This window comes from Punica granatum, chromosome 4 (assembly GCF_007655135.1).
Source record: "Punica granatum isolate Tunisia-2019 chromosome 4, ASM765513v2, whole genome shotgun sequence".
Lineage (NCBI taxonomy): Eukaryota > Viridiplantae > Streptophyta > Magnoliopsida > Myrtales > Lythraceae > Punica > Punica granatum.
The window spans coordinates 331,407-359,245 of record NC_045130.1 but is presented as its reverse complement, the minus strand read 5'-3'; the positions used below and the strand labels follow the sequence as shown (position 1 = coordinate 359,245).

Here is a 27,839-nt window from a genome sequence, read left to right as displayed (position 1 = left end):
GACCTTTATATATATATATATATATAGAAGAAAGGAAAGCAGCCAGCAGCAGGCATTGCATTACTTGTGAGAGAGACTGACGAGAAATTAATTAGTTGTGGGGGAAATGAGCTGTCTGGATGGATGGATGCATTGCAATTTGCATGGAGTTGGTGTTGGACTTGGAGTCTACCAATACCAAACAAAAACATTGTCGAGGTCGAGGAAGCGCACAGTCGTCTAGTCTTAAGACATTAGTGCATTTCTTTTCTTTCTTTCATTATTTTTTCTCCAAAAAAAGAAAAGAAAAGAAAAAGAAATTGAATTTCTGAGAAAACAAAGTTCCACAGAGAACAGAAGCCTATATGAATGTGTGAGTACATATATAACCGTATTTTCCTGTTATGTTAAAGAGAAAATTATCAATTTGATCCTCGAAACATCATATCGCCATCAATTTGGTCATTCAAAATTTTTTGCCCTTAATATGATCCTTCAAAGATCATATTATCATTAATATGGTCTTTCAAAAAATTTTGTCATCAATATGGTCCTTCAAAGATCATATTGTCATCAATTTAATCATCCGTTAAAAAACCGTCAAAATTACTAAATTCCGTCAAATAATTTCTATAAAAAAATAAAAATAGAAAATGCTTTTTTAGACATAAAAAAAAACTACTTTCTTTCAATCTCTCTCAAACTCTCTTTCTAACACTAAAAATTGTTCTATCAGTCTCTCTCACACTCTCTTTCTAACACTCAGTCTGTATATGTTCATGTTGGAAATGTACGTGTTTGCTTGACACAGTGAAACAATAATAATGGTATTTTTAACGGAGGATTAATTTGATGGCAAAAATCTTTGAAGTTGAAGGACCAAATTGATGACAATATGATCTTCGAAGGACCATATTGATAGCAAAAATCTATGAACCATCAAATTGATGGCAATAAGATCTTTGAAGGACCATATTAATGATAAAAAAATTTTGAAAAATCAAATTGATGGCAATATGATCTTTGAATGGTCATATTGATAGTTTTCTCTATGTTAAATCTAATGGCTAGTTGGGCGGAGGGGAGGCAATTCGTATCGTGTCGTATTTATACGTGTCATGTCTAAACGAATTCGTGTAATCGAAGTCATAACCCACACACGACACGATTAATAAACGGGTTAGGTATGTACACGACACGGTTATATTCGTGTCAACCCGTACACGACACGTTTAAACCCGTTTATTGAAACGTGTCATAATAGGTACACGTATACACGACACGATTATAACCGGTACCTGGACACGTTAACACGACATGTTTATCCCATCAACCCGTTTATTCGGACACGTTTACGCGATCCGTTTATCTAGACACGTTTACCCGTACACGTTTACACTACCAAAATAAGTAAACTGGAGTTAGTAGTTAAGAACAACGTAATGTTTATAGCCTCCAACAACAATCAGGAAACCAACAAATATAGGAAACACAATATTAGTGGTGCCAGCAGAAATTCCAACACAATATTCATCTTCAGTCTTCAACAGAAAGCATAATAGGTGCCTAAGCATACAGAGATAGACATAACAACTGAACAAGCATCAAATTCGGGGGAAGGGGAGTGCTTTGCGGTCTGTAGAGCAGGGGATACCCAATGCCGAGGTCGCACGGGTCAGGGTGGAGGTCGACCTAATGTCGTCTTCGTCTGAGGTCGGACTCGTCGGAGAGAGGGCTCGAGGTCGAGGGCTCAACAGTAGAGGGCTCAAGGGTCGTGGGATGGCAGTCGCGGTCGCGGGGTTGTGGTCGCGGGGCCGAGGTCGCGGGGTCTAGTCGAGGTCGAGGTTTCGTCTGGGTACTGTCGACCGGAACGGCGGAAGGATTCAGGTGGAGGCTTGCTCTGAGCGGACGGTCGAGGTCGTCTTCGACTCAAGTGGATGCTGGATCTGGATCGAGTGGAAGCTGGAAGCAGGAAGCCGAAAGATGAAGACTGAAGACTGAAGATGAATCTGGAAATTTTGAAGAATGAAGATGAATCTAATCTTCTGAAGCAGGATTAGGAAGACCGAATTGAAGACTCCTAGTTCTGAACGCTGCGGCTGGCTGAAGCAGTGACTGCAAGTCTGCAACTGAAAGTTTGGAAGAGAGAGACCGAAAGAGGAAATTTCGAAATTAGGTTAGGGTTACTATAAGGATATTTTGGTAAATTCAGTTAGATAAACGGGTTAAAAGGTTACACGATTAAATAACACGATTGAACACGTCTAAATAAACAGGTTTAATCGTGTGTAATCGGGTTATACGGGTTCAACCCGTTTAGACCGATTATCAAAAAACCCCAAACCATACTCGTTTAACTCCGTGTCGTGTAATCGTGTCGTGTCAAATATTGCCGGCCCTAGATGTGGTCAAGCATTAAATCTTTGTTTTATGTCTCCAAAGAGAGGCATTCTCTATCGTACAGAAGAAATTATCCTTGATTTTGTAAATAAATCTACTCTTTTAAATTATCCGGACATTCTATCTAATTATTTAATCTCGTGGAGAAAATAGATCTCATATTTTGTTTTTCTTTAATTAATTATTAAATTAAATTATTGTGACACTCAATCCTATTCTTGACACAAAATGACACTCTACCCATTGACTATGTTGACTAAATCGGAAAAATCTCTTTTAATCCCTAACTTTCAATTGCTTCTCACATTCATCTTTTTTTTTTTGTTTATTCTTATCATCAATATTACACGGACTATCCCACGTGCTCTTGTTGGTAAAAATTTCGATAGACCTATTAATGTGTAATATTTTTAAGAACAAAAGATCTTCAAAAATTTAAAAACAAAGACCAACACGTCGACAATAATTGAGACTTTCAATAGCTTGTAGAGTTGATGATGGTAATTGGCGAGACCTTACTCTTCAAGATCGATATCCCAAACTGTTATATTTGACATCTTGATCTCGAGAGATGAAGCTTACTACCATAAATATTTTTGTAAATAAAAAAATTTTCGAAATAAAATTTAAAAATAAGACCATAACTGTGAAAAACATATCCAAAGTAGATGTTGGTGTGTTTGGTTTTAGAATTAAGTAGAATTGAATTTTGACTTTAATTGGTTTATAATGATTGTGTTGTTGAATTATGAGAAAAAGTGTTAAAAAAGTAATGAATAATTGAGAGAAAATAATAATTGTGTTTTTGAATTGTGAAAAAAAATTTGATAATTAAGATAATTTAGTATTAAAAATTGAATTGAATGGTTAAAAAAATTAATGAAAAAAGGGAAAAGTAATAATTATATTGTTGATTTTTGTTGTGTAGTGAGTAGAGTTAAAGTTAAAGTAAATTTTAAAAACTTGGTTGCAAAATCAAACAAGAATATTTTCTAAAGTCATTAGTGATTTAGGATAGGAATGGCTCGCCTCTACCCCTTTAGACTCGTACCCCTCATAGATCATTGCCAACTAATAGCCTCTCCAATATTGCTAAGAAAGTGACCGTAAAGTCCCGTTTTGTACTCTATATTGTTTCTTTTTTTAATTTATTAATTTTGAAGATTATTTTTTATTGATAATGCTTACTTATATAAGAAGAAACTTGTGGTTCCGCATTATTTTTTTTATTGATAATGCTTGCTAAAATACTAACATCAACGCTTGCGAACATGACAGGCAAGTTTTGGACAACCATTCTAACGGCTAATAACCTCACACTACAAAAGAAAAAGAAAAATACTCGCTACTTTCGAGGAAAATTTTATACTAGATTTTCCGTTGAAAATCCCCTAAGGAATTATGTCAAAAAACTAGAAAAAAAAAATTTGATTTCAAGGAAATTCCCTCATAAATAAAAAAATTGAAAATATTATTTGAGGGAATTTCCTCAAAAAATTAAATAAATGTATTACAAAATTTTTCAAGGGAAATTTATTCTAAAAAATTTACACGTTAATAATTTTGGTGGAAATTCAAATATCAAGATTATAGTAGACCAACCATGGCACCTTAAGGACAATATCAAACATACAAATGAATTAGGATGAAGTTGATAAATCAGTTAAAGTATTGAGGGCAAAAAAATATTTTTCTATTATGTCAAGTTGGTCAATGGAGTGGAGTATCAATTTTGGGTAAAGTGTTTTTTTTTTTTAGAATGGATTGAAGTGTCATTCAATAGTATTTTAAGGGGAGTGTAATTTACCCAAATATTGTTAAAAAAAAAATGGCTCGGTTTCGACTTAGGTGTTAACTAAAAGATCAAAATAATTAGAATATACATTTATAATACATATTATTTTGCCATTTCTTAGGCAACCCTGTCAGTAATACTAAATCATCAGACCTTACGGACAGAATTATAAGCAGTGCAGTGCAGTAGCGTTCCGTAGCAAAGTTTCTGAATTGATAGGCAGGGGACGGATTATTCAATGCCCCCAGGGACTAGCTGCTAGGCTACTTTCTTTCTTTCTCTAATGCACCTGCAGGTTCAATTTCGGCCACAGAACGTTTAGATTCCATATCCGTTCCAATTCCATTGAGCAGAAGTCGCCGGGTGCGTCCGTGACATTATTGTTGTATCAATTAGAAACATATGTGTGTGTGTGTGTGTGTGTGTGTGTGTGTGGACTGTTCTACGGTAATAAGTGTAAGCATAATTAAAGCTGTGGCCTCCTCAATCTTACAGTAACACTAACAGGCTGCCCCAAATTCATTAAAAAAAATCAACCAAAATAGGTGATGAAGAGGGAACAAGACATATATATATATATATATAACACATGGTGGCCTCCCCCCTTTTTTCTATACCTACCAACAAGGTTATATGACCACCCCGAAAGCTTGCGATGAATTTAATATTTATATATATCAGAATTACTCACCGAAACAATTAATCTAACATTGACTAATTAAGTCCTGAAAATGATAGTTGGAAGTTGGAACCAAGCAGGTAATTAAAGTCTTATTAGTATAATTAGATGCTCGATATTTATTCAAGCTAAACATAATAATGATGGCTCTGTATCTGATATATATATTAGGATGAAGGCTCTACAATCTTAGTTTTCCGAGAACAGATGCAGCACTGGAGAAATGCGACAAAATTAGCACGAAACGCATATCGTCACTCAGTTCTAGTGGAAATTACTATTTGTATGATTCTGTGCATGTGCTCATCCTCTTACTCCCAATCCTTTGCCAACAAGTTTGGATCCCCCAGCACTGCACAATGCCTCCCTCTTGAGCTTCAGCAGCTGGTGACTGGAAATTCTCGGATGACCGATGCCTGATCCCAAGGCCAACAGATTGGTCGACTGAGCCAAGAACTGAGCACAGCAGACATTAGCAGGGTTCCAAATGGTGCCTATTGAATTCCTCTGCATATAAATAAACGATGAAAAAAAAAAAAAGGGTCTCCTTTAACCAAAACAAACATTGCATTAAATTAATACGAACTTGCCTCATAGATACTCCAGAGCTTCGTGGAACAATCATCACTTCCGCTGGCAAACCTCATAGGGTCCACTTGACAGAAGTCAACACCCCATGCTCTCTTCTGATGCTCGTCGTATTGTGACAAACTTCGAGCAGTACCTGCGTCCCATATCTGACGAAGAGAAGAACACAGAGCAACATCAAAGCAAAGCAAAGCATTATGTTACTTACTAAAAAAACTCATCTGCTTCAAAAAACAATCAGTCATTGAATTATTCCTGGCCAGACCACAAGCTGATCATATATGGCACGGAACACACCTAAACCAGTCCATCATAGTCTGTCGAAGCGAGGAAGCTTCTCATGTAGCTATTCCAGCAAACGCAGCTCAGCTTCGACTTATTGGACATCTCAACAGCCGGATAATGTATGTCTATGGAATCATCTAGAAGTGTCGAAAACTCAAAAACGTTTATTTTCTTTGAAACTCCAGCCGTAGCTCTGTAGTCCTCGTTCCGGTTGAAGCCTATAGACCGAATAACATTCACTGCATTCAGAAGATCATCGCACTTCAGCTTGCCACAGATTTCGAACCTGCTGTAGCGAACGAACTTGCCCAAGGCTTCGAAAAATGGTCCTAATCGATTCGAGCTGGATTTCTCTTCAGATATTGATCTTTCTCGTCAATTCCTCAGCGAGTAGTCTCTGTCGGGATATGCAGCAGCACAAGTTTCTTGTACTCGGGATTGAGATCTCATCAGGAAGTAAGATTCCTCCAGCTGACTGATATTTCTCGTCCACCCTGTTGCTTCAATCAGGGTGGAAGAGGAAGAAAGTGCGAATTTCATCGGGGTGGAAAAGGAAATTCTCTTAATCTCCTTGACATCTTCTTCAATTCGCCGGATATCTTCCGTCAACTTTGATGCTTGCTTTGTTTCAGCGAAGCTAAGAAGTGTAGCAGTAGCTCTAATACTTCAGCATCATTGTCACTCGTGGCCCTCTTAGCAGGGTAACCTTCAAAGGTCCCCCGAAATAGATCAGACTGCAAGATTTCCCTGTCGAATTAAATTGCAAGATACTTAAACGCGTGAAATTAATAAAGAGAAGAAGAAGGAAGTCATTTAGCTTACAAAACCATACCTGGCAGTTGGGCGGGATGAATGGTCAGGATGAAGAAGCCATAGGCAAAACCCGGCTTCCTTCGGATTCTCCGACAGAAAACCAGAAGGCAGAATCCTATGTTGCAGATCCGACATAGCCACCTGACGAGCATCCCACGATTCAAAGCTGCAAAGCAGCTGATATTAACAATCGAGTTAGTCCAAATGCTTTGGCAAGCACCAGTGGGAAAGAATCATGTAAAAAGGAAGAGGAGGGGGAAAGCTGCAAAGCAGCTGATGGGAATAATCGAGCTAGTCCAAACACTAGTGGGAAAGAATCATGTAAAAGAAGGGGGGGGGTTTGTTTTGGACAATGAAGAACCTCAACTTGTACCGGAAGTTAAACTGCATATGTCTTCACCTCAAACAGAAAAACACCGAGGCTGTAGACATTCGATGTGGTTCCGCAATCAACTCGGTTGCATTCTTCTGGACTAGTATACCACTCCTCCTCCAATGGAACCATTACAGGGCGATTATCATGCATGATTTGGCCACTAAAATTGCCTTGAGTGCAAGTAGAATCCTGCAACCGCTCAATGGTTTTTACGTCTTGATCAAGTTTCTGTTGCTTAGAGGCCATAACTGGGGCTGCACCAATATTTTCTTCAGCCCGCGGTCTTTTCCTTTCTGAATCACAGTTCATCAGAGCCAGTGTCGATCTACTCTTAACAGATGAACCAGCGTATCTGACCTTATCTGAAGGCAGCAAGATAAAGCGGGACGGCCTTAGCTCTTGCAAAATAATGTCCTGAGAGTGAGCAAAGTCCATTAACTCCACAATCTATCTGAACAGTTGCAGGCATTTAATCTTGTTAATTCCTCTGGGGTACCCGGGTCTTAGCCATCCCTCAAGCTCACGGCTCCACAAGAGAACTTGAGTTTCCGTTCGCGGATTTGATCGACGAGTCTCTGATTGCTTGGTTCAGCAAGCGGTCGTTGGCTAATTGAATTGGTCTCCTCCTCCAAAGGCCCTAAAGTAGTTCCAAGAATAGGCTTTTGAATCTCGGTGTGATGAGGCAACCTCAAATGTCGTCTATGACCAAGCCCAAAAAACATCATCTGATCAGGTCTGTTGCGGAACAACAGGCTCGTCCTCAGCTCGCTCGACTCTGAAGAGAAATACTGCCACTGATTGTCAAGCCTGGAAGTAGACATGGTGAGGCTGCTAAGCAAAGCAGAACCGTGCATGTTCTTCGCGGTCAATTCTTCGACCGTAACTTGGGTTTCCTGGATGGTAGATGGGCCTATGCAGAAAGGTGGGTGACCAGATGAAGAAGTCACACAACCATCTACATCCTGATCCCCCTCCATTATTCTATCCGCACGATCAGAGACCTTTGGTAAACTATTATTCATCATCCCAAAGAATCCCTAGGCCAAGGAAATATCGCGGGACTGTCTCGGTCTTAAACCCTTCATCCCCAGCAACAAACTTTACAGGAACATTTCCGATATCGATCTTCCCATGCACTCAAAACACAGGAATTGGCATCTTCTCTGTCCCAGTGTCTCATGCGATTGACCTGTGAACAACGAAAACAGTGCCGAGAGAGTGATGACTTAGATAGTGAGATGAGAATGACTTTTGCTCAAAATAAAAAATAACTCTGACGACAGACACACTGGGTTGCAATTGCATATATAGTTTGACGACTTCTTCCACATTTGGAGTCGAATATTTTCTACTTTTGTGTATCAGAACCAAAATGCATTCCCGACTCACGAGAATGGAAAGGGAGGAAAAGAGAGAGTGGGGAAAAGAAAGAGGTAAAGCATTAAATTAAATTGAAGTAAAGTGAGAGCAAAACCAACGAAAAAGAGGGAGAAAAACAAAGATTGTTGTCAGCTGATTCAAGAATCTTAGCTAGTTAGCTAGTCTTTACTAGCTAAAACCAAACTGGACTAATCAGTAAACTCCTCCTCCTCCTCCTTCATTTAAAGAAGAGACATTCAACGGAATTCTGAAGCTAACATTTCAGCATAAACCCATTACCGAGAAGAAAGTTATGGTGGGGTTAGGGAGACAAGACACAGAGAGGCAGAGAGACGAGAGGCAGAGACAGAGAGAGATAGAGAGAGAGAGAGAGAGAATCAAACTTGCCTGATTTGGGAAGATAACTTTCTTCTATGGAGCAACTAAACACACGTACACCTCTTTTTCTGTCAGTTTTTTTTTATATCATAAGCTATTTGTATATATGATGATGTTTAATAAAATGTATTAAGTATTAAAAAAAAAAGAAGAGAAAAAGCTGTCTTATCAGTGCTTCTTAGATTTTATACATCTACTGTATACAAATATAAATATATATATATGCGTGTGTTCCCCTTCCCTTCACCTAAGGAAAAAAATAAAATACGTTAAAATGCAAAAACATCCTTGGAATTTGAAAAAAATAACACTTATTAGCTTGTTTGAAAAATATGTATTTTCTTCTTTATTGCAAAGCAGATCATAAATCTAATCCAATGAAATAAAAAATTCAAATATCTAATAAAGGGATACGGTAGTCCTACATGAGTATCGAACATAGGATCTATTAATTACCAGGCAAGAGCGTATATTACTGCGCTGTTCCCTCTTTGATAAAAATATGGATTTCATTCCAGTTAATCGGTCTGAACAAATCTTTATTTTGTGCAAAAATAACAATTTCGATCATAATTTTTGGATTTGTTTCTTCTTAAAGCCATGCAATTATTTATTACCTAATAAGTTCATCACTTTACATGAAATTCTCGTATAAAGCCTCTCTTATTTTTATAAGATATTTTCTTTAATTTGAGAAATAAAAAATATAAAAAATGGTTTAAGAGAGAGCAGAAAAGCTTCGGCAGCTGTTGCTTGGGCCAGTGATGACTAACAACGAGCCAGCAACACACCCTTTTTCCTTTCTCTTGGAAGAAAGAGAGAGAGAGAGAGAGAAAGAGAGAGAGAAGGGATAGTCGTTCCTCGCTGTCGATCACGACCAAATCAGACGAGATAGTCATTGACTTCTAAGACTGTTTTGCTTGGGGTAGTGATGATCGCATATGGGCAACGATCGCCCTTCCTTACTCAATTTCCCTCTCTCTTCAAAGAGATAAATGGGTTGGACCACTGTCATTAGGATTTTTATTTGATTATATTATATTATGACTATGAATATCTTTTTAACAAAAACAATAGGCTTATGTTAGTAATTAAATTAATGAAGAAGCGCGCGCACTCTCTCAACCCACCCTTCTGCTGTGCTTAGCCCAGGCTCAAGTCAAGACTCAAGAGGGATCGTCGCAGCGGGATTGAGAAGAAGGGAATTTAAGAGGAGGCTGCTGTGTTGGGTGTGCTGCTGCCTTAATTATCTGCAGTGCATGCGGCTGGTCACTGGTCAGGCAGTGTGGCTTTTGCCCTTTGATCTGGAAAGTAAAAGGGAAGGGAGAAAGAAGGGAAAGGTCGAACGGGGCAGCCTGCCAGTGCATGCCAGTCAGAGTCAGTGCCTTACTGTCCATTTTTCCCATTGTCCCTTGGGCTCTTCGAAAACGAAAAAATTTAAGGCACGTGGCACGTGTTGGACCACACGTTGCCACGTGAGAGCGGGTGTTGAGATATGTTGTCCCACATCGAAAAAATTGAGAAAGAAATCACAAGCTTAAATGAGACTTGGGTCCATTAACCTATCAGCTTAAGCTTTTGGGTTGCAGATGGGCTCAAGTCCGTGTAGGCCCAAGTGGATATTTTACATGGTATCAGAGCGGGTTATGCTTCCGCGCGCTCATGTGGGCTCACACCATGCCATATTCGATTTCGAGGTAGTCAAGAGTGCGTCTCATGTTAATCAGGCCCAAGAGTGGTCCAGTCCAGTTCTGAGATAGCTAAAGGTGCACCTCTAGTTAGGCCCGAGTGTGAAGCTCGAGGCTAGTTTGGTATTTGTCCCCCCTTACCCGAGCACGGAATAGGATGCCTGACTCGGGTCAGTTGTTAAGGGCGGATGTTTAAGGCACATGGCATGTGTTGGACTACACATTGTCACGTGAGGGCGGGTGTTGAGATATGTTGTCCCACATCGAAAAAATTGAGAAAGAAACCACAAGCTTATATGAGGCTTGGGTCCAGTAACCTATCAACTTAAGCTTTTGAGTTGCAAATGGGCTCAAGTCCGTGTAGGCCCAAATGGGTATTTTACAAAAACCAAAATACATCTCTCTCTCTAGTCTCTTTCTCTCTCTCCCTTCCTACCTTCCCTTCCTCTGGCTGGCATTCGCATCTCTTCTCTTTCAACCGACACGACATACATAAAACTTCTCCCCTCTGCTACCAAAATACACAAATCATCTTTTCCTTTGTTCACCTTGAACAAAAACGAAACAAAACACATAACCTGCATGTACTTTGACAGTTTGCGGGTTATGAGTCTCTTCTCATAATCTCACCAACTAGGCCTTTTGCCGTAATTTAAGTCCCTTCTTTTTTTATTTTTTATACATACATCTAAAAAATAATAATTACGTTGTCGACATAAACAGGTTGTTGCTCACCAACTTACTAGATCATTACTAATGTGTCTCATTAAACTGCAATAAATTTTAATCGTTAATATTATTTGGATTCACTCACAAATAAAAAAAGTGCAAGTATTCGAATTTAATTTTACAAATATTTCTAAAATATTATATAGTTAAATCCTTACTTTCACTAATTAATTTTTTACTTTTTTTTGTGACACTCATTCGTAAAATTAGAGTTTGTATTTTACATTTATGTGAAATCCTACGTAGAGGTAACTAAATATTTTATTCAACACATATTTTTTTAATAAATTACAAACATATATTAAAGACGTCACGTGTAGATATATAAATTTATATGTATATATTGCATATTTTGCAATCAAAATCCTTATCTTTACATGATAAATATGTTTTTTCTTTATATGTGATTAATATAACATAAATAATTTATATTTAAGTAGTATTTTAATTTTAATTTCGGAAATTAAATTAATTTTTTCCTATTATATATTGAAGAAATCATGTTAAAAGTTTATTTTACGAAATTCCAATCAAAATTCTTATTTTCAAATAAATTTTTGATTTTTGATTTATATGTGATTATATTACATAAAGTAATATCTTAATTTTAATTTCAAAATTTTAAAATTAGTTATTTCTATTTTTTAATTACATTAATATAAGAACATTTATTGGGTTGCATTTATTCAAGTAAATTTTAGTTATATAACTAGCGTTCAATTCTGTGCGTTGCATGGGTTTTTTAATCATCATTTTAGAATATTTTAATGAAAATTTTAATTTTTAAGAACAGTAAGAATTTTTGAACTATTAATTTAAAATTTTAAACAATAAATTTTAATATAATAGGCAAAATTTAAATGATCTATTTACGAACTTTTAAAATAATTACTTTCGAAGTCAATTTTTTTCCTTTTATGGCTGCTTTTTTTTCTGCGAACAAAAATTTGTAGGGTTAGTGTTGGCAAATGATTCTTTTAGAAATCCATTGTGAAAGTTGACTTAATTATTTTAAAATAATATTATGTCAATTAGAGACAATCTTGTGAATTTTTTTTATCTTGTATGCACTGATCATTTATTTACTGCACATATTTAGTTTAGATAATACTAATTGTTTTGAACATTTTTCTCATAATAGTATTCTTTGATGTTGGTATTTTTTAAACGTTGATCTTTTAGTTTTGCATATGGTTATAAATTACAATTAGTGATTTGTAATAATCTATTTATATATGCTCAATTTATTACTTTGAATATAATGAAAATAATATTTTAATCAATTCTCATATTTAATTATTGTCTTAATAAATTTTAGAATAGTCATTTCATTTTTTGAAAAGCATTTAATGATCTATTAAGGTGCATTTATTGATCTCAAGTTAGTTTTCATAATGTATAGATTTAAAATAATATGTAGAATTAGGTTTATAAGAATTAATTATTTACTTAATTACCATTAAACTCCTCTTTACATGTACAAATTTACCAATTCGACCCAGTTTATTTTGTTGTGGTCAAGTTTATATATATACTTAATTACCATTAGACCCCCCTTTACATGTACAAGTTTACCAATTCAACCCTACTTATTATGTTGTAGTCAAGTTTATATATATATATATATAGTAGGTTACTGAACTCATACATTGCACGGTTTTTGTGAAGAAGATTTTATAGGAAGAAGTTAAATATGAAATTAATAAATAATATGCATTTATAGTTTATATTGACATGCAAAAGGTTTATTTTTATTCCTCCATAAGTAAAGAATAATATATGACATTACATAAATTAAGTTTGATGAATTTGAATAATTTTAGATGATGTGATCCATTAATCATTTTAATGATAGATTTACTTAATTGAGATTTAATAAGATTAGTATATGGTACTTCCTGTTTGGATCTTGTTTTCGGACCTTGATCACGTGCAAACTACAAGCAACCAGCAAGATATTTATAGAAGTTTACAAGAGGCCGATATTAGGATATCGAAATCTGTATCAGATATATGACTGCATATAACAAGTAGATATACTTGCTAGATATAAAGTTAGAGATAGAATAATATCTCACGAAGATTTTAACAGGATATTTAGGAGATAATAGGAGGTGTAGATAGAGAAACATCCCCAATAGGATTTAGTTACCAAACTTGGGGTATCAATGTAAGTCCAGGATAATTAGTTGGGCCAAATGCATGATATGTCATGGTGGTTCTTTTTCTTAAAGAATGGTTAGACTGATCCACGATCAACTCAAGGGTGTAATTGCTTTCGCAGGGATGATCAAGATCATCTCATCTCCCTTCTGTTGATAGCGAAGAGTCTAAGTTCCTCGCGGATGTGGTGTCAATAATGTCGATGTATGTCGTGTCGGAGGAAAATATGATACAGCCCCCCAATCGCACAATATTTTTCAAATCCCTAATCTTTGAGAGATAAACAATGTATTTCGTAATGAATATTAAAAATTTAGGCTTAATGAGTAACTAGATGTAAGGATTTGAGTAATGAATATCCAAGTATCGAGAAAAAAAAAATTTCTTCTCTTAATAGAGATTGAATTTTTTCAAAGAAAGTCAAAAAATTAGGATGCAACAAAATTGAGAGGAGTTCATCAGATTTATAGCAAGATTCACAAAGTAAACCTTGATTTAAATTTTGAAGATCAAAATTTTCTTTTTAAACAATCATGAGAGCAAAAATTGACGAAATTGTTGTTGCAAGAATTATCACTTCTTCATGTGGTGAAAAAGAACAGATATGGATGACTTTTCGTACAGTTTCCCATAGATGGTACCAATGTTAGGATCGAAAAAATCCGATATTGATCATATGCAGACTACGAGCCTCAAGTAACCTAAGAGGTATTTATAAAGGTTTACAAGAGGCGATATTAGGATATCGGAATCTGTATCAGATATATAATATAACAAGTTGATATGCTTACTAGATATAGAGTTAGAGATAGAATAATATCTAATGAAGATATTCGGGAGATAATAGGAGGTATAGATAGAGAAACGTCATCAATAGGATTTAGTTATTCAACTTGGAGTATCAATGTGGGCCCAGAGCAATAAGTCGGGCCGAACGCGTCAAACTAATTTTCTAGTCCCCAACACTTCTGAAAATTTTTAATATAATGCAATCAATTTAAATAAATTAAGAATAATGTAAGTTGAATAATATTAATCTATCTGTATATAGGAAGTTTATATATATATATACTTGAATGGTATCAATGTAAAATATTCTTATAAATTAATTATGACTGTAAAAATATTTATATTTATATTTATATTATTTATATATGTAAAATTGATACAATTAATATCCTTGAATGAGTCTAAATGCACCAAAGATTAGACATTATAGTGTACTATTATAATGTTGCCGTTGAATATTATGGTCTAAATTAGTTCACTTTTGTTTAGAGTTTAGGGTTTTAGAGTATTAGGGTTTTAGGGTTCACTTTTTGTTTAGATTTAACAAATTTTCATCTTCTGAAATTCACAAATATTTGGCAAAGAAATTGCAGTTTAAGAGATAATTATCTTCTTTCAATCTATTATTGTAACTTATCAATTCATCAGTTGGTTATACTTTTTATACACTTAATGTTTTGAATCTAGATTAGATGTTTATTATTCTTAATTTATACAATTCTTTATTCTACGTAAATGTATCAATTGAACCTTGTAATTAGAACAACAGTTAAAAATGTCAAAAAATTATAGCTGTAGATTTTAATTTTGACAACATAAATTTCTTCTTAAAAATATCCACTACATAAATAAAGTAAATTCAATTAAGGTTTCCTTTCTGTTTAAACTAAAATTGTCTAGATTAGATATATATATATATATATAATTCACAATTTATTAATATTTTTCTATGTAAAATATATTATAAGTATTGTAAAATACATTATAAGTATATCTACTATTAGAGTGGTAGTTTAGTTTATATATATATATATTATTTATATTTTGAAAAATATATATGAAGTTAATTTATTGTATATATTATTCTATATATGATTTTTTAATAAATATTTTGTTAATATAAATTAGTTATATATATATATATATGTTTACAATTACACCATTGTTTATTGCATTACATTCAAGTTTATATATAGATATTTTATTAATATAAAATTAGGGAAAATAGCCCATATATAAAAATTATTTATATATATTTATAATTATGCCATTGTTTATTGTATTGTAATTAAGTTTTTATATATATATATATATATGTACATAAATATGGATGGATTCCCCCACTAAGCGATGCTTATGTATCGCAGCCCGCAGGGCCAGGCCATGACATGGATGGAATGAATAAAGCAAATACAATGTTCACAGAGGATAGCTGCGCATCTAATAATTAGATTTGTGATTTGTGCGGGCATTCCCGCATCATATCCCGTTTCCTTTTTTGTGGAGAGAAAATTAAAGGGATCGAGGCCATTGAGCCCCCAATGGTTAGTATGAGTCTTGTATATAATGGAGGTATTACGTGACAATATCACCAATTAATAAAAATTTATCATTTTTATTTTTAACGCGTAAATAAAATTTTAAAAAATTAATTGTTGACAAAAATAATTTATTATTGTCAAAAATAATATTTTTTTATATGTCTTGTGACATAATTCTACGTGTCATGTCTGTTAAATACAAAACCGTCCCCAACGGCCATCTTTCTTTTACCACTTGAACAACCATCCTCCATTTGGTCCGTTATCCATCACCAAGTTGCATTCATATGTCTCTTTCTAAGTACTTTTTCATTTTTTCCCGGAAGAATCATCTAAAATACTTTCCACCTCGTGATATCAATTTATATATATATATATATATATATATTGAATTGAATATTCATCAATGAAATCCGTTTGCTACCACCGTATGCAGCTCTTTGGGTATTGGATTGGGGTGCGCGGATGGTCACTGCACGCTGCTCCTTCCTGAAGATAGAGACAAGGAGGGAGCCAGCGGTTGGTGAAGTTGCCCCCCTCACCCAGCCCCCATCTTCTTTCCTCTGCACCGGCACCCACCCGGCAGCAGCAGCGGCCAGTGGGCACTCACTACTAGTCACTGCCCGCTTCTCTCTCTCTCTCTCTCTCTCTCTCTCTCTCTCTCTCTCTCTCTCTCTCTGGTAATTATTAATAATAGATAAATAAATAAATATGGCTACTTTGACTACTATGCGGTCTCAGTCTGCCCAACTCTCTCTCTCTCTCTCTCTCTCTCTGTGTCTGGAGTGGAGAATAATGAGGGGAGTAGTCAACTAAAAGCGGCTCTCGCTCCTGCCCTGCGGTCGATTGATCGATCGTCGATTTGTGCTAGCTGCTTCTACTTACATCTATCTCTCCCCGCCCCCTGACTCGAGTTGAGTACAACATAAGACAATATTACAGGTACTGTTCCGATATCCGTACTACTTCAAAAAAATTTGTTCCTTTTTTTTTTTTCCCCCAGTTTTGTCCTTACAAAAGTGTCCTCTCTCTCGATGAGTTCATTCCCCGTTTCCTTACATATATGTAGTAGTTTGGTATTTTGTGCTCATGGGTATGGATCTTCTTCTTCTTCTTCCTTCTCCGCCTCTGCCTCCGGATTTCTCTTTTTCTACGTACGCCCGATACGACTATTGCTCCGAGCTACCAAAAAATGATATCTTTTTTTTTGGTTGTTTTGGGGGGGGTGTTTGTCTTTTGGCACTTACCTTAATTACCTTTACCTACATACTTGTGAATTGTGATAGGTAGCTACTTCTTGGTCTCTCTGTCTCCCCTCCTTCCCATCTCTTTTTTAATGCATGATGGTTTAATTAAGAATGATCGAACACTTTTATTCCTGGTCTCTTCTGCTCTCTCCCCCTTTTTCCCCTTTTTTTTTTAAAAAGAAAATTCTCAAACTTCATTCAGCTGTCTTCTGTGATCTGATGGGAAGGAGTCTTCCGGTCCTAATTTTATGCTGCAGCTGAAGAAGAAGCAGCAGCACTTCTCCTTAGCCTTTTTCTTCGAAGTTCCCATTCTTCTCCTTTTAGTCTTAGACAGCCGGATATAGATTTATTTATTTATATATACATATATAATCAGCGTCAAACGTTAGGAAGTACGTCAGATCAAATGATATTCATTTTTCCAAGAAAGTGCTGGGTGGTTGACTACGTTGACCACCGACTCCAGGAAAAAAAGAAGAAGATTTTTTGCCCCTTATATTATAATATTGATAGATATTTTTAGATTTATTTCAATGTCATTTTTTTATCTGATGTATCCAAATGTTACTATTTTTGTGGAGGCTAGATGGTAAAACAAAAATAGTAACGTTGGGATACCTCAGGTAAAAAGATTATATTGGATTAAAATTTAAGAGGCCGATAAATGAGATGTAATTATAAATTTGACTTGAAAAACGTGTGTTTTTATTGTGTAGTTTGTTGAGTTAAAGTTAAAGTTAAAATTTTTGAATTGAAAAATGCGTATTTTTGTTGTGTAGTGTGTTGAGTTAAAGTTAAAATCAATTAAGACCGAATCTAAACGGGAATTTTTTGAACGTTAAATTATACCGTGTAATTAATAAAAAAAAAAGAAAAAAGAAGAAGAAGAAGAAAGATTCTGTCTGTCTTTGACTCCTATCCCGTCCTATCCTTAGCTTAGATTTCTCCAGCACCCCAAACAGAAACCCCTCCCCCTCCATTTGCAGCACAGAAAGAATAGTATCTTTTATATATATATATATATATATATATATATGTTTCGTTCCTTCCCTGCCCAAATTTGATTGGGATTAATTAACTGAGGAAGTGAGGAGAGAGGAGCGCTCCTGCAGTAAATTTCAGTAGCCGGTAAGAATTCTGAAATACCTACCGCAAACAAGAATAATTCTATATAAAGTGTCCTTTTTTAATCTCATTTCATTTTATTTAATTTATTTTGTTATAAAAAAAAAAGAAGTGGTCTTTCTGATTCGTTTTGTTAACAGTAACACTAGTACGTATTTCTGATGCCAAATAGATATATAGTCACCGATGCAGGGGGGTCGGTCGTTCTATTATTTTCTCGGATGCCCATTCAGTTGTGAACATCATGTTTCATTTATTTATTTTTGGAAATGTTTTGTTAGTTGCTGGAATGAAAATGCATGGCAGCTGTTTGATTCTATGCATCTGATGTTTCCTCACCTTCCTTCCCTGAGGCTGAAGTGGCTGCTCCTAGCTAGTCAGTCAATTGCCTGCACTGCACTGCCTTCTATCCATTCTATTAATTCATTCATATAATTAATTGATCTCTCTCTCTCTCTGTTTGTCTTTGATGATTTGTAGTAATTGAATGAAGATGATGTTGTTAGATAGTGACGGGATGGAAGATTATTTGGACCCAGAGAAAGTGATAGATGAGTTCGAGTCAATGACTAAAGACTCGAAAAGAGTCCAGGAAGAAACCTTGAAGAGGATTCTGCAAGAGAACTCCCAGGCAGAATACTTGCAGAATTTGGGCCTTAATGGAAGAACGGATCTTGAGAGCTTCAAGGCTCGTGTCCCCCTCGTTACTCACAAGGATCTGGAGCCTTTTATTCACCGAATCGCAGACGGTGATACTTCCCCAATTCTTACTGGACAACCCATCACTACCATATCATTAAGGTGATATAATCCATCCAGTACACTCTCAGTCAGTCTCAGCTATCTCTCTCTCTCTCTTCACAACAACAACTTCTTCTTCTTTTCAGAGATCTTCATTTTTCCAACACAGCACAACAAATTAGTAATTATAAATTGTTGTACACCACACCATTCAATCTTGCAGTTCTGGTACTACACAAGGAAAGCCAAAATTTGTCCCCTTCAACGATGCGCTGGTCGAGTCCACTATGCAGATATATCGAACGTCCTTTGCATACCGAAATAGGTATAATTAAAGTACACTTAGACATTTTTTCTCGCTTGTTGGTTAAATAATTTATGGTTATAGGGTTGGGTGAATCATCTCCAAATTATATATATACATCAACTTCATTGCCGCTCTGCAGAGAATACCCTATCGGGAGTGGGAAGGCACTGCAATTCGTGTATAGCAGCAAGCAGTTCAAGACAAAAGGCGGCCTTGCGGCTGGAACTGCCACGACCAATGTGTTCCGGAGCTCACAGTACAAAAGAACGATGAAGGCGATGCGTTCCCAGTGTTGTAGTCCAGACGAGGTTATATTTGGTCCTGATTTCCACCAGTCCTTGTACTGCCACCTACTGTGCGGCCTTATCTTCCACGAGGAAGTCAAGTTCGTGTCTTCCACTTTTGCTCACAGCATCATCCATGCCTTTCGGACCTTCGAACAAGTCTGGGAGGAGCTGCTCACCGATATAAAGGAAGGGGTTCTCACAAGTCGAGTTACTGTCCCTTCTATTAGAACAGCTATGGCAAAACTTCTAAAGCCGAACCATGAACTTGCTGATCTGATATTCAGGAAATGTTCTGGGTTGAGAAATTGGTATGGCCTGATACCCGTGCTGTTTCCGAATTGCAAGTACATCTATGGGGTCATGACCGGGTCTATGGAGCCTTATTTGAAGAAGTTGAGGCACTATGCTGCGGATTTGCCTCTAATAAGTGGAGACTATGGATCTTCTGAAGGATGGATTGGTGCAAATGTGAACCCAAAGTTGCCGCCCGAGTTAGCTACTTATGCTGTCCTGCCTAACATAGGCTATTTCGAGTTTATTCCAGTAAGGGGTACTGAATTTTTTTCTGGCTCAGACAAGATTGAGTCAACTTTGCTGTGTGTTGAGCCCACGCCAATTGGTCTAACTGAAGTCCAGCTCGGAATAGAGTATGAAATCATTGTCACGAATTTCGCAGGTATTGAAGTCACAAACTCTTTACCTTATTGGAATTAATGCTATCATATGCGAATGCTAGGTGTATAAGTTGAATGAGATTAGCATGATCGACATCTTTGTCCAGAAAACCAGAGCATAAGTTGGCATATCCAGCGAATCATCATATGTCTGCCAAAGTAAAGAGATGATCGGATCACGTTCCCCCGTCACTTTAAATTGTGTGCACTGCTATACGTGTCATTGAGAGCTCAAAGATTAACTTATACTTAGACACGCATATTCTTATTGTTTTGTCGTATGCAGGTGCAATTATTAAGAAAAGGGGGAAAAGAATAAATGCCCCTCTTTTTACAATGGTTTTCTTTAATCATTAAGAATATGCATATTGTTGGGCTACATCTCTACTTTCTTGTCAAAATTGCTCTTTATACTTGAAGAATACATGTTAATATATGCGTGCATTGCTAGAGAAGCATGTTAGAATTCATATCTTGGGGTAAATGTTGCTGCATCTCATAAGAATGGAAGATCTATCTAGTTCTAATTAAGTGAAGATTCATTTTGAACAGAATCTGAGCTGGGAAAGGATTTAACAAGCTCCGTTCTCGATATATTTAATTAAGAATTATATATATACACATATATATTTAATAATACTGTTACCAGAAGATGCGCAACAAACAAAAGTCCTGTGAGGTTCTCTGTATATTTCAATAAACTGATCCTGCTTTTGGATTTTCTTCGTTCCTTCAGGCAGTTATGAAATTCTTTGTGTAAGACAGAACTGTTAGGAAGAAGCTTTTGTTGAATCCTTTGTGTTGGTATATTAATAATAGCTTTCAATAATATAAGGTCCATGCATGTGCAGCGAAGACTGTCGATGCAAAACAAGGAGCTATTTGAGCCAGAGTCTATTAAATATTATATAAATCCTCATTGGCTGGCTTCGCTTTTGCAAAGTAATAACTAGCTAGCCACCAAATCCTGGATCTCGATCTGCAATATTGTCTATATTATATCAAAACCAGCTTGCATGGCATATATTTGTACGGCATGGTCATTAGCTGTAATTACATCCGACTGTCCTTTATTTCTGTTCAACTCGACTCATCATCCTGGCTTGGAAGCATGCTTTCATCATTCGAGGACCCCAATGGGATCCTACCTACCATCTAATCTTGCTACTGTAAAGATGCTATGGGATATATGCGTATCTAGCGATAGAGAAATCTCCAAATCTTGACCCGAATAATATTCTTTCTATTCTTGTATATGTACATACAGGATTGTACCGATATCGACTAGGAGATGTCGTGAAGGTAGTGGGATTCCACAACTCAACCCCGGAGCTCCAATTCATATGCAGGAGAAATCTCTTGCTCACCATCAACATAGACAAGAACACAGAGAAAGACCTTCAGCTAGCAGTTGAAGCTGCGGCGAAGCCCTTAGCCAGGGAAAGGCTGGAGGTGGTAGAATTCACGAGCCAAGTGGATTTATCATCAGAACCGGGGCATTACGTGATATTCTGGGAAATGAATGGAGAAGCGGGCGAGGAGGTAATAAGGGAATGCTGCAACTGCTTGGACCGATCGTTCATAGATGCGGGGTACGTGAGTTCGCGAAAAGTCGGGGGAATAGGGGCCCTTGAGCTACGGGTGGTCAAGAGAGGTACATTCCAGAAGATTCTGGACCATTACTTGGGACTAGGAGGTGCTGTTAGTCAATTCAAGACACCACGGTGTATAGGGCCCGCGAATGGCGTAGTGTTGCAGATTCTTAGCAGCAATGTTGTTGGGAGTTACTTTAGTACAGCTTTTTAAGTGGATAATAATGATGATGATGATGATGATTAATAATAGTACAATGAGAAGAGGGGAGGAAGAAAGTGCAAATTTTCGATTAATAAAGTCTTTATGTATCAATTTTAGTGGAAAAGATAATAATTTAATGATGCATAGTTATTATTGTTGACGCGGTCCAACTGAAAAGCTCCCCAATTTTAACTACGTATGTATGTTTGTATGTATGTATGTATCCCCCCACTATCGCATGCATGGACAGAAAAATGGTATCTGGTGACTTGGAAAAGACACCGTCGAGAATTACATATTCTGAGTAGTACTCAGTGTTGTTTGCCGGCGATGAGAGAGTTAATTAAGAAATTTGTGACGTTCCACTCTACCAGTGAGCGAATTGAATTGGGCAATGGTAATGGCAATGGCAATGGCAGGACTGGACTAATATATATGGGAATGCAAACAAGAAAGGTACGTGCGTATTAGGTTGCGGGAAATGATGAGAAATTTCAATTTCTTGCAAGAACAAAAAGGGTGGTAGGTGTCCGTCCTGGACTTGGTGCGCTGCTGCAGGTTGAGTCAATGCCCAATTATGAAAGAAAGAAGGAAAGGAAAGGAAAGGAAAGGAAAGGAAAGGAAAACAATATGGAGGCCAGTCTGGCCAGATATTGCAGTTGAATAAGTTGAAGTTGCAGGGAATATTTTGAATTTTTATTGCTAAATGCTGGAGCCTGGAGAGGGGATCAGACAGAAGACCAAGATTGGATTTTAATTATCAAAATACATAGTAATAGTAATAATAATATTATTTCCTCGTATGAAAGTCAAAGTCAAGCGCACAGAAGAAGGAGAGGAAGACAGGCTGTTACAGACTGGCAACGGTTCCCAACCCCCAAACCCAACCTTCTTTCATTTAATAATAATGATGTTTCTGCTGCTGTGCCGTGCTGTCTTCCTTCATTCATCACATTGAATGAATGAATGAATGAATGAATTCACAGAGACGAGAAGAGAGATTTGAATCCTTCATCGATCCATTAATCCATTGACTGACTGACTGACTGACTGACTGACTGGGTTTTCATTTCACGCACGCGGTTCCTTACTTCACCCTCCAGAACCCTCTTTCCCTTTTCTTTTACTTTTACTTTTTCTTTTTCTTTTTCTTTTTCTTTTGCTTTTCTTTTCTTTTCTCTTTCTCTTCCAGGCAGAAACAGAAGGGCCAAAAACAGATAATTCTATATATTATCCCTCCAATCCTTTTTTGATACTTTTAATTGAATTGAATTGTATTGTATTATCCCTCAAATTCAATTCAATTAAAAGTATTCAAGATATTACTCTGTTCTGGATTTTTATATATGTATACATATAAATAATAATAATAATAATAATAATAATAATAAAAGAAAGAGCAACTGAAAAAAAAAAAAAAAAAAAAAAAAAAACCAAACCAAAAGAGCATAAAACTATTACTGGTCAAAAGCTGAACTAAAAAGGACATAGTCATAGATTTCGGCTTAGTTACATGACAGTTGACTTCTTTCAATAAACATAAACAAACAAAAACAATAACAGTTTTACAGTTGCCCTCCGCTTTGTTTGTTTTGTTTGTTTCCTGAATTCAAACTCCTCCCTTCCTTCCTTCCTTTCCTTTGAATTTCTTTCTACTACTTTTTCCTTTTGCCTTGATATGACTCTGCGGCGGGGGAACTCCCATTGCATTCTGTCCTCCCAATCAAAGAAACCAAGCTTAGCTTAGCCTCCTCCTCCTCCTCCTGGACGCAGTGAGATATTCTTCTTACAATGGCGGACGTCAGGAAAGTGCGGCCAGTCATGATAATGAGGTGCCCCAAGTGCGAGAATGTGCTGCTGGACTACTCCGTCCACCAGTGCGGTGGCTGTGGCGCTGTCCTTCCAGGTTTAGTCAGCTCATACCTATTCTCCTTTTCTTTTTCCCCTTTGGACTTGCACTTGGAGTATGAAGTGGTCCTAAAGTTCCCTGTCTTTTTTATTTCAGCTTCTTGTCCATTTTTCCTTCCTGTGTTGGATGGATCAATCTGATGCATCCAAAAATTTCGTAAAAGACGGAGAAATATAAATTACATCTGCTCTTCTTCATTCATATTTTATTTTGTTAGTGTGGGATCAGATGTATATGCAATCCAATTGCTGTTTCGCTTCGCTACCAAAAGAAGTTTTTTTAAAAACAAAAATAAAAATGATAGAGCATGAATGAGCGAGCTCGAGCTTATCATTATGCCTTGCTTGATTTTGTGCTTCATTTCTTAATGGAAATACTAACTTGTTCAGTAAAAATCCTCTTCTTTCAGCTCGAAATTATAAATATGGTAGGTCAGGATCAGATGCCTTCTCCAACGATAAACCTCATGAAGAACACACTGGATTTGCCTCTGAGAAATCACTGGACTCTTTGGAGATCGGAGCCTCCAATTCGAGTGACGCTTCTGATTCTGGAATTGAACCGAACACCACCGACTCTTTGAGGTATGACAAAACTGTGGCAGGATGGGGAGGGACGACTTTTATGAGTGATTACGGAAAGGACTACTCGGTACTCAAGGACAGACCTGACCATAACGCCGAGCGAGTCAGATCGAGAAGAGAAAACAGTGGATTTGGATCCCGACTTGATTCTGGTTCTGCTGATCCGGGATGCTTCTATGCAACTTCGACCAATGAATCAAAAGGCACAACAGAGAAATGGGTAGCTGAGAATAGTCTTAATATGAAGTCACGTATGAATGATTTGGGGTCCAGCAAAAATGAGGAATTTAGATCCCCCGTCACTTCTACAAGCAGGTCTGTGAGATCTGCAAAGATGACCGATTTGCAGACTCGACAAAGGGGTGGGATGGAAGGATTTTGGACGGACTTTCATATCTCAAAGTATCCCGATCACGAGGGATCTTCAGTGTCCCATTTAAAGTCTTCTCCTCACTGGAGTAAAATGCAGTTGAGGAGACCTTACAATTTCCATGGTGCAGATGGTATTCAATACCTTGACGATGATTGCGCTGCACTTCTCAGGAAGATAGACGAGCTGAAAAGACAACTCACTCGTTCTTGTGAAGTGGTCGGCAACCCCAAAGGCGATGTTCCTTTCAACAACAGGAAGATGGCTCCTCCTCCTGATTGTTGTGTTGGCCCCGGTGCTTGCTTTTCTGATGGATCTTCTTTCTCCAGTAGAGAGTTGAACCATTCTTTTGATCCATACAGGCATGCTGATAGAACCCCATATCAAGGCCAGTCTGCGGATTTATTCCCTTACCCCCACCGGCACAACTTCGTGCAAAATTCTTATTCTTCGTTGCAAAATGTGAATCGTGTTCATCGATCAAGACACTCTTATAATTCCGGCACACAATGTTATCAATACCCACATCAACAGTACTATCCTAGTTCTGGAAGGTACACCGCATCGAATTCTCTGGACCCTCTCGATTGTTACTCTCAGGATCAAACCCTTCACCCATCAGCTTGCTCATATCCTAATTTCCATAACGATTTTCCTGAGGTTGCTTTACCAGTTCCACCAAACACATTCAAGGAACCATTTAGTGATGGCCCAAAGAACCGCTTGTTCCGAGACCGTGAAAATCAAGGTCTTCTATCTCCACTTAACTCTCAAAAGCCACAAACCCATATTAGGAGGTCCGGTGACCTAAACTCTGGATCAGATGGATTTCTTGGGAGCCTTCCCCTTCCCCAGAGGGTAGTTAGAACTTCTAAGAACCTCTGCCGCCCAATTGGCGGAGCTGCCCCATTTTTTACATGCTATAATTGCTTTGAGTTGCTGCAATTGCCGAAGAAGCTCCATCTTAATGTGAATTGGCAAAAAATTAGATGCGGGGACTGTTCTACCATCATCAATTGTGCAGTCCGCGGTAAGAAGCTTGTTCTTTCTTTTCCGGCGGAAACAAAGGATGCTGATCTTTTGCATAATAATAACTCCGACAAATTAAGTGGCTGTGATAACAGAGAAAGCAACAATTTATCTTCTAATGATACTGGTAAATCAGGCTACGAGTTCCACTCAGCTGGTAAACAACATATGCCAGTATCAGCCGGCGATACCATGAGAAGTGTCCATTCATCCTCTCCAATTATCCTGGATACTAAGCATAGTACCGGTGATTCGATCTCTTCAAGAACAGTGGACTGCTCTATTCCACCACCTGCCAATGCCCCAGTTCATGAAAAAATTAGGGCTACTTTGCAGCAAGAGTCTTGGGACGAGGAGCCTATAGCAACCGAAATGGAGTTGTCATTCAATGAATACTCCAATACTGGGGTATCACAGGACTCTTGGTGGGATATGAGCGCTGAAGATGATGAACGACTGAGAATCAACGAGGCCAGTTTGGTGAACCTTAGGACAAGGAGCTTCCGGGATTTCTCCAGATCAAGTCAATCAGACGAGCATGATGGAGCAACGAATGTTTCGATTAATGGACATGTCGTACCTGATAGTTTAGTTGGGGGGGCGGAAAAGCTTGCTGGACCTATCCAGCCAGGAGATTATTGGTGAGGATGCATTCTATCTGTTCAACGCATTACCTGCCTCATCAATACGTAACTTTTGTAACTGTTTTCAGCCATTCTACTACTATTATCTATGTGATAGCTGTTGTATTTGGATGCAGTTAGTTAGCTTCCAGATTATTATTTTCCTCGGTTTTTTTTTTTTCATTCATGCAAGGAGAACAAAAATTTAAAAACAGCGGTCTATAGGTTTTATGTATCTGACCTCTAGAACACGGATACTCTACCTTGCTTGCCCGAAACAGCATCTGACCTTTAGTGTAAATGATGCGATGCTTTGCTACAGGTATGATTTTCGAGCAGGATTCTGGGGTGCAATTGGTGGGCCTTGTCTTGGTATAATACCGGTGGGTCGACCAGTTCAGTTCTAAAAGATTCATTCTAGAATTTATTCTTCTTCAGAGTCTCTGCAATTTTATCACTGGTAAATGAACGCAGTATGATTTTCGTTGCAGCCATTCATTGAAGAATTCAACTACCCGATGGCAGAGGACTGTGCTGGTGGCACTACCGGCGTTATAGTGAACGGAAGAGAACTGCACCAGCAAGACTTGGATTTGCTCTCTAGTAGAGGACTTCCAACAGGAAGAGACAGATCCTACATTGTTGAGATTTCTGGAAGAGTATTGGATGAGGAGACGGGGCAAGAGCTCGGTAGTCTTGGCAAACTCGCACCAACGTAAGTCAGCCACCACCCAGCTTGACAATGACTACTATATTTGTGCTCTCCTTTTTTCTTTTTTCCTTTTTTACTTACACCACTTGGCCTGGCTTGTGTCAAAAGTGAAGAGGTTCATGTGTATGTTCTTCATTTGGAATATGAATGGGACACTGCTTTAATTAGAAAGTGGAACATTTGCGATAATTGCATTGCTGTGATCTCATTCTTCGATTTTTTTGACAGAGTCAAGAAGATGAAGCGTGGGTTTGGTATGAAAGTTCCCAGAACAGTTGCAGCTGCAGGTGACTTGAGTTCAGAACAGGAATACCACCCAGGACCATGAGAGGAGAAAATATCATCGGAGGTTTGCTGTATGTAGCAATGCTGGTGGTAATTGATGTGCATTAAAGCAAATTGAGGGGCTGAGTCTGATTGATTCGGCCTAAGGCGGTCTCGGGTACAGTTGTGTATATACCTAACCTATAATTGATGATAACCATATATGAAGATTGATTGCTGAAAATTGGATGAAGCTCAAATCCTGAAACGAACATTCATTTCATTTCGTGCAAGTGAAACTGAGAAGAGTTGATAAAAGATTTACCTTTTTGCTATGATATTATTCTTATTATTATCTATTTATTTTTTATTTATTTATATTTGTTATTATATATATATATGTGTGTGTGAAATGCAGATAAACGGGCCCTGAACCTTTTTCCTATTGGGTTAATCACACCAAAAATCATAATCTTACACCATCTTCTCAAATGTACTATCAATTCTCTATTTTTCCAAATCTAGCAGCAACTTGTCAACGTTAGTCGATATCTATCATCCGTTCCCAATTCCGTTAATTTTTCTGA

At 37.2% G+C, this 27,839-nt stretch overlaps 2 protein-coding genes and 1 pseudogene across 4 annotated transcripts; 2 read left to right on the top strand and 1 right to left on the bottom strand.

Annotated features, from left to right (window-relative positions):
• Window positions 1-4,858: 4,858 nt before the first annotated feature.
• On the bottom strand, window positions 4,859-7,387 carry LOC116203247 (annotated as a pseudogene).
• An 8,626-nt stretch (window positions 7,388-16,013) lies between these two features.
• Window positions 16,014-21,928, top strand: LOC116204943 (jasmonoyl--L-amino acid synthetase JAR4-like). 3 transcript variants are annotated; one of them, XM_031537327.1, is made up of 5 exons: window positions 16,014-16,525; window positions 18,436-18,756; window positions 18,920-19,021; window positions 19,143-19,966; window positions 21,232-21,928. In XM_031537327.1, exons 2-5 carry the CDS (start codon window positions 18,443-18,445, stop codon window positions 21,768-21,770), a joined length of 1,779 nt encoding a protein of 592 aa, XP_031393187.1. In that variant the 5' UTR covers window positions 16,014-16,525; window positions 18,436-18,442; the 3' UTR covers window positions 21,771-21,928. The 3 variants fall into 3 exon arrangements, with proteins under 3 accessions (XP_031393187.1, XP_031393188.1, XP_031393189.1); XM_031537328.1 differs by lacking the exon at window positions 16,014-16,525 and adding an exon at window positions 17,613-17,958; XM_031537329.1 differs by lacking the exon at window positions 16,014-16,525 and adding an exon at window positions 18,135-18,331.
• Window positions 21,929-23,274: 1,346 nt separating this feature from the next.
• On the top strand, window positions 23,275-27,608 carry LOC116204942. Its single transcript, XM_031537326.1, has 5 exons — window positions 23,275-23,667; window positions 24,080-26,294; window positions 26,599-26,659; window positions 26,768-26,991; window positions 27,217-27,608. Exons 1-5 carry the CDS (start codon window positions 23,553-23,555, stop codon window positions 27,314-27,316), a joined length of 2,715 nt encoding a protein of 904 aa, XP_031393186.1. The 5' UTR covers window positions 23,275-23,552; the 3' UTR covers window positions 27,317-27,608.
• Window positions 27,609-27,839: the final 231 nt, after the last annotated feature.